Genomic DNA, 8,172 nt, shown 5'->3' with positions numbered 1-8,172 from the left:
ACATCTGTATCTTTGGGGTAAATAGCCAGTAGAGCAATTGTAGGGTTATAGGGTAGCTATATTTTTTTATTTTTTTGAGGAATCTCCACACTGTTTTTCAAATTGGCTGCACTAACTTGCATTTATACAAACAGTGTAAGAGGGCTCTCCTTTCTCCACATCCTCTTCAACACTTGTTGTTTCTTGTCTTGTTAATTTTTGCCATTCTAAGTGGTGTAAGTTGGCATCCTAATTTCATTTTGATTTGAATTTCCCTGATGGCTAATGATGATGAGGCAATCATTTCAAAGAAAAAAAAAGGTGACTAAACTTATTATCAGGTGTGGGACACAATTACCAGAGAAGAACTCTGACTGCTCCAGCCATGCAGTGTCTTCAAAAAACCCTAGGTAATGTCTATACTGACACACGAGTGACCCTGCTTTTCCTCTTGAACAGCTGAATTCTAATCATATAAAATTCTCCAATAATGAGTGAACCCATAAACCTCTAGCCACTCTGGTCATGGACCCCAATAAAGGCAGATCCCTCAATGACAGTGCTGTGTCTCCCTCTCAATGTATCTCTTCACCTCTGAGACCTTGTCCAATGACCTCTGGGATTCCATGTGTCCTTCAGGATTTATAAGGGATAAATCTGGTTTTGTTAGAGTTGTCTTTGGGTGATGCTGAGCCATGTCTTGAAATCAAAATGAGAACCCAGGGGCAGGTGCAGCCACAGCAGAAGCTCTGGTCAGGGAAGCATCTGTGGGAATGTCCACAAGCACATGGGTGCAAGGGAGTACCTGGGCTTTCCTAGTCTGTACACTCCTATCAGGAGCCTGAGACTTAAAGGGAGCCATGTTAGAGTCCACATTATCAGAAAGAGACATGAAGTTGTGATGGAAAAGATCTCAAAGTCAAAGGGAAAACTGTAATTTTGTATTTTCATCAACAATAAAGTTATGTGAAGGGCTTAGTGGACAAGTATATTTTCTTCCATATGAAAGAAAATATGATTATTCTTGGGAAATTTGGGGAAAATCTATATTACATGGTGTAAGTCATTTGAAATGAGATTAGTTTTAAGAATAGAACTTGTGCCATATAAGATACAGACAAAGGGGAATACAAAGTGATTTCCTTAACCACATGTAGAAGGAGCAGATTATATTCCCACAGCCTGTTCAAGGAATAGCAGTTCTTGGCTCTGAGGCCTTGAACCCTGCAAGCATGGGTGCTTCTTCAGCCCCAGAACAGTTGGTCCTCACATCGCTGGAACCCCAATGATAGTTGTGTGTTTTTTAAATTTAATTTCAAGTTATTTAACATACAGTATATTATGTGTTTCAGGGGTAGAACTTGTGGTTCATTAGTTGCATATAACACCCAGGGCTCATTACATCAAGTGCCCTCCTTAGTGCCCATTCTTTTCAGAGCCCTTGTTATATCTTTGTTCCTAAGGCTATAGATGAAGGGGTTCAGCATGGGTGTGACCACCGTGTACATCACTGAGGCTACTGCACTTGAGTGGGAGCTCTGGGTGGCAGCAGAGCTAAGGTACACTCCTAGGCTCGTACAAAAAAATAAGGAGACAACTGAGAGGTGAGATGCACAGGTGGAAAATGCTTTATACTTCCCCTGGGCTGATGAGATCCCAAGTATGGAGGAAACAATCTTAGAGTAAGAGTAAAGGATCCCAGCAAGGGGAATACCAACCAGCAGGACAGCTGCAAAATACATCACCATGTTATTAATGAAGGTGTCAGAACAAGCAAGTTGGATCATCTGATTGAGTTCACAGAAAAAGTGGGGGATTTTCACCTCTGTACAGAAGGACAGCTGCAACACCATTGATATTTGTAAGAAGGAATGCAAGACACTTATGATCCAGGACCCCAGAACAAGCAGTCCACAGAGCCGGGGGTTCATGATGACTGTGTAGTGCAGGGGGTGACAGATGGCTACAAAGCGGTCATAGGCCATCACAGCAAGGAGGTAGATGTCCAACACTGAAAAGATTATTAAGAAGTACATCTGAGTAACACAGCCTGCATAGGTTATGACTTTGCTCTGAGTCTGGATGTTCCACAGCATCTTGGGAACAGTTGTAGAGGTGAAACAGATGTCCACAAAGGACAAGTTGACCAGGAAGAAGTACATGGGTGTGTAGAGTTTGGGGTCTATGCTGACAGCGAGGATGATGACCAGGTTTCCAAACACTGTGATCAGGTACATGGAGATGAAAAGCCCAAATATGAGGGGTTGCAGTTCTTGGTCCTCTGATAATCCCAGAAGAAGTAATTCTGGAATTTTTGTATCATTTCCTTGTTCCATGTGGTGGAGGTGACTTTTGGGAAAGAAGGAAACAACATGACAGACTTTTACACAAACTGTATTACTCACATATTTGAAATGTTACTTTTTATACTTGGCAGTCCAGGAATTTATTTTAATGTTTTTTTTTTGCATGGATATGGCCCCCTTTAAGGTAACCCCTGTGTCATGTCTGATATAGTTGTTTCTCAATCAGTTTCTTCCCTAAGAACTCATATATTTCATAGGGTTACTAGGAAATTCTTAAAGTATTTTAGGAATATAAATTGACTGATGACCATGTTTCAGGCATTACCTAAGCAATGTGCATAGGGTGCTAAAGAACAAAAGTCCCTACAGTGATGTAGAAAGAATGTATAAGCATATAAGAGACTTACATAACTTTGCAGATGATGAGGGGTGCTAGAAAGAAAAGGAAAACAGGGATAAAGCAGACAGACAATTGGACATTGTATTTTTTGTGAGTATTTAGGCTAATTCTGCAAACAAGGTGACACTGGAACACAGAACTCAAGATTGATGCAGGGTTATGTGTGGAAGTGTGTGCCCAGCAGAGGGAATGGCCAGTACAAAGGTCCGAAAGAAGGTACTTGCTTCTAATGCTCATATCAATGAAGCCAAGCTAGTGCTGCAAGGGGAATGAACTGGAGCGAGACTGAGAACAGACGGCATCAGACATGCTAAGGGAGGAAGTGGCCTCTCTGCTACCTCTGAAACCTCTAGTCACAGGGACTTCTTTGTCCACACTGCCTCTCACGTTGTATTCATCATGTCGCAAAGGCATCCCCAAACTGAAACACACCCCCTTCTTAGTGATCTCTCTTGATCGAGTTATGGGCCCTGTGTTGTGTCACCTTGGGATTTATGAGTCCTGGAGCCCTGTTGTGGGGACTGCTCACACTCGGTAGGTCACACACATGCAGGACACCATGACTCTTGGATTGTGTTATTCCCCTTTTTCAGTCCCCACCAATGGATCCAACCCAAGAAGGACAGGTCATTAATCTTTCCCCTGCAGAGTCCAGAAATGCAAATTCTTAAGTCTTCCATGGAGAAATAAACTGGAGGCTCCATATTGGGATAGCCATTTTCTGCTGTGATTTACACAAACATAAAAAATCTAGTGAATAAACAGAAGACAGAGAGTGAGATGGGGGGGGTGAAATGAATGAGGGAGAAGAATGATTTAATAAGCTCAGGTGGTCCCTGAGAGACTCTAAGGAAGAAAAATCCCCCTTGATGCTGGAAGCTTCCTACCCCCTAATTACATCTCCCAATGTCCAGCACTAACAAGTGAACAGAACAAACTTGTTCCAAAGACACTTAGTGATGTATTTTTAATGTATTCACACATTGATAAAATATAAATGTATGTAGATATAAACATATCTATATCATCTATCTATCTATCTATCTATCTATTCCTATTTTATATCCAAGACAAATGAGCAAATGGAAAAACCAAAACTTGACAAAAGGAAGTATTCACAACACAATAAAAAGTGGACGTTTTTGTATCAAGCATAGAAGACTTATTTTTTCTGTCCCTCCTGTACCATTATTTGACTAATTCATTTCTATGTGGTATGACAGAGGATGAGATTTCCTCTTTCTCCATTCTCCTATGTGATATCTTTGCATTGATATTTTTGGGCTTTGGGTATTAATCTCTTTTTTACAAACCCAATGGGCACACTCTAATCCTCATTCTGGATTTCATACCACATGCGAAGGTGTCCCCAGACTATGCTCTGTAATCCAGCCCACACTATTACAGTCTATCCCTTTTACTTAATAACTTGCTTCATATGATGATGCCATATGATTACACACATTTATTTCATTGTACTCTGTCCTCACTGTAATGAAACATCCAAAAGAGACGGGACTTAAGCTTCTTGGTTCATTTTCTTTTTTCCACCAAGTTATCTTGGTGAAATATATGTTTAAAATGAGAAATGCAACTGCACAGAAATCAGTTGCATTTCTCTACACCAACAGCAAGACAGAAGAAACAGAAATTAAGGAGTCAATCCCATTTACAATTGCACCCCAAACCATAAGATACCTAGGAATAAACCTAACCAAAGAGACACAGAATCTATACTCAGAAAACTATAAAGTACTCATGAAAGAAATTGAGGAAGACACAAAGAAATGGAAAAATGTTCCATGCTCCTGGATTGGAAGAATAAATATTGTGAAAATGTCTATGCTACCTAAAGCAATCTACACATTTAATGCAATTCCTATCAAAGTACCATCCATCTTTTTCAAAGAAATGGAACAAATAATTCTAAAATTTATATGGAACCAGAAAAGACCTCGAATAGCCAAAGGGATATTGAAAAAGAAAGCCAACATTGGTGGCATCACAATTCCGGACTTCAAGCTCTATTACAAAGCTGTCATCATCAAGACAGCATGGTACTGGCACAAAAACAGACACATAGATCAATGGAACAGAATAGAGAGCCCAGAAATAGACCCTCAACTCTATGGTCAACTAATCTTCGACAAAGCAGGAAAGAATGTCAATGGAAAAAAGACAGCCTCTTCAATAAATGGTGCTGGGAAAATTGGACAGCCACATGCAGAAAAATGAAATTGGACCATTTCCTTACACCACACACAAAAATAGACTCAAAATGGATGAAGGACCACAATGTGCGAAAGGAATCCATCAAAATCCTTGAGGAGACCACAGGCAGCAACCTCTTCGACCTCAGCCGCAGCAACATCTTCCTAGGAACAACGCTGAAGGCAAGGGTAGAAAGGGCAAAAATGAACTATTGGGATTTCATCAAGATCAAAAGCTTTTACACAGCAAAGGAAACAGTTAACAAAATCAAAAGACAACTGACAGAATGGGAGAAGATATTTGCAAATGACATATCAGATAAAGGACTAGTGTCCAGAATCTATAAAGAACTTAGCAAACTCAACACCCAAAGAACAAATAATCCAATCAAGAAATGGGCAGAGGACATGAACAGACATTTCTGCAAAGAAGACATCCAGATGGCCAACAGACACATGAAAAAGTGCTCCATATCACTCAGCATCAGGGAAATACAAATCAAAACCACAATGCGATATCACCTCACACCAGTCAGAATGGCTAAAATAAACAAGTCAGGAAATGACAGATGCTGGCGAGGATGTGGAGAGAGGGGAACCATCCTACACTGTTGGTGGGAATGCAAACTGGTGCAGCCACTCTGGAAAACAGCATGGAGGTTCCTCAAAATGTTGAAAATAGAACTTCCCTATGACCCAGCAATTGCACTATTGGGTATTTACCCTAAAGATACAAACGTAGTGATCCAAAGGGGAACGTGCACCCGAATGTTTATAGCAGCAATGTCCACAATAGCCAAACTATGGAAAGAACCTAGATGTCCATCAACAGATGAATGGATCAAGCAGAAGTGGTATATATACACAATGGAATACTATGCAGCCATCCAAAGAAATGAAATCTTGCCATTTGCAACAACATGGATGGAACTAGAGCGTATCATGCTTAGCGAAATAAGTCAAGCAGAGAAAGACAACTATCATATGATCTCCCTGATATGAGGAAGTGGTGATGCAACATGGGTGCTTAAGTGGGTAGGAGAAGAATAAATGAAACAAGATGGGATTGGGAGGGAGACAAACCATAAGTGACTCTTAATCTCACAAAACAAACTGAGGGTTGCTGGGGGGAGGGGGTTTGGGAGAAGGGGGTGGGATTATGGACATTGGGGAGGGTATGTGCTTTGGTGAGTGCTGTGAAGTGTGTAAACCTGGTGATTCACAGACCTGTACCCCTGGGGATAAAAATATATGTTTATAAAAAATAAAAAAATTATATATATAAAAAAATAAAATGATGTAAGGATATGAAAAGTTAAAATGAAAAGAATAAAGGGATCACAAAATCATGTTGGAATGAATAGTTTTAAAACAACTGCTATAAGCCAAATTCTATGAAAAATCAAAACGAACTAAAATAGATAAATAAGTAAATAACAAAAATTAGTGATGGCAGCAAATAGCAATAATTAGTGATTAATAATTAAATTGGGCAAGGCCTAGATATAAAATAATACAAAATTTAATGTTCCTAGAGTGTTCTGGCCCAAGTCAGATGCTCAGTTTTTATTTGTTAAATCAGTCAAGAATTAAATCTCAGTGTATAAGGATATTTACCCTATGGCAAAGTTGTATTTCAGTTTTGCTGGAAAAGGTTGAATTCATAAATAAAAGCTTGCACAGAGGGACATCTACCTTGAGGAATATGAAATTGATCCCTTCCATCAGACATTTCACCAAATTTGGGGAGTTTATAAACCCAGTGTAAGTGTAACTGTACAATATGGTAGCATATCAGGAAAACTATGTATGAAATTTACAGGTGGGAAGCATCACTTAAATAAAGTAAGAAGCCCAAAAGCAAGAAGATAAGCAAATTTAAATAAGATTTAAAATGTTCGGTGAGTTAGAATGGCAAAAATCGGGGCAAGAAGCAATAAATGTTGGAGAGGATTTGGAGAAAGGGGAACCCTCTTACACTGTTGGTGAGAATGCAAGGTGGTGCATCCAGTTTGAAAATCAGTATGAAGTTTCCTCAAGAAATTAAAAGTAGAGCTATCCTATGACCCAGTAATTGCAGTACTGTGTATTTACCCCAAAGATACAGATGTAGTGAAAAGAAAGATCATATGCACCCTTATGTTCATAGTAGCAGTTTACACAATAGCCATACTGTAGAAAGAGCCAAGATGCCCTTCAACAGATGAATGAATAAAGAAGATGTGGTCCATATACACAATGGAATATTACTCAGTCATCCAAAAGGATGAATACCTAACTTTTATATCAACATGGATGGGCTGGAGAAGATTTTGCTAAGTGAAATAAGTCAAGCAGAGTAAGTCAATTGTCGTATGGTTTCACTTATTTGTGGAATATAAGGGATAGCATAGAGGACATTAGGAGAGGGAAGGTAAAAATGAAGGGGGAGAAATCAGAGTGGAAGGTGAACCACAAGAGACTATGGACACTGGGAAACAAATGAGGGTTTTAGAAGGGAGGGCTGTGGGGAGCTGGATAAGCCTGGTAATGGCTATTAAGGAGGGCATGGATTGTGTGGAGTACTGGGTGTTATATGTAAACAATGTATCATGAAACACTACATCAAAAACTAATGATGTACTATATAGTGACTAATATAACATAAAAAAAATAAAATACAACAGCAACAACAATAAAAATGTTTTGGTGAAAATATGTTCCAAAAGTCAACTCAGAAGAAATGATCTGAGGAAATCATCTGAAATCCTAGTAACTGCAAAAAAAGGGAAAAAAAAGGTGAAGGAGAGTAATATATGGGGGTGCATAATAAAGGTCAATCAGAATGGTCATCAAATATATAATGTGTGCTGATACTGAGGGATAGATTAAGAAAACAACAAGAAATATCTCTATCACCAGCAACCTGGATGAAAAAAAAAGAAAAAAAGAAAAACACTTACAGAGCTGTTACATTGTTTGTGGTTGGAAATTTTAAACTGGTAGCCAAGGATTTACTCTGAATTTCATGGCAGAAAAGCATTAGAAGATTGAAGGCAGAACCTGAAGGCAGCTGTGATCCAATACTAATATTATTTACCTCTGGGTTTCTCTGTCTCGGTGTCTTGGACATTCTGGTCAGAGAATGCCGTGGGATGAGGGGTGTTCTGTGCATTATAGGGTGTTTAGAGTATCTTTGACCTTCATGCACACCTCTCCAGTATGACAGGCAAAGCTGGCTCCAGACAGTGATCAATGATTCCCCAGGGGACAAAATCACAGCTGATAAGAACCACAC

At 39.4% G+C, this 8,172-nt stretch overlaps 1 protein-coding gene across 1 annotated transcript; it reads right to left on the bottom strand.

The window, feature by feature from the left end:
• Window positions 1-1,382: 1,382 nt before the first annotated feature.
• LOC309863347 (olfactory receptor 7A17-like) lies at window positions 1,383-2,315 on the bottom strand (the record flags this gene model as incomplete). The annotated part of the gene is made up of 1 exon (XM_082728094.1): window positions 1,383-2,315. The coding sequence occupies one exon, from the start codon at window positions 2,313-2,315 to the stop codon at window positions 1,383-1,385; it is 933 nt and encodes a 310-aa protein (XP_082584220.1).
• Window positions 2,316-8,172: the final 5,857 nt, after the last annotated feature.

The sequence above is a fragment of the Mustela nivalis genome, assembly GCF_964662115.1.
Source record: "Mustela nivalis genome assembly, chromosome: 1".
In the NCBI taxonomy this organism is placed as follows: Eukaryota; Metazoa; Chordata; class Mammalia; order Carnivora; family Mustelidae; genus Mustela; species Mustela nivalis.
This window is presented reverse-complemented; position numbering and strand designations above follow the sequence as displayed.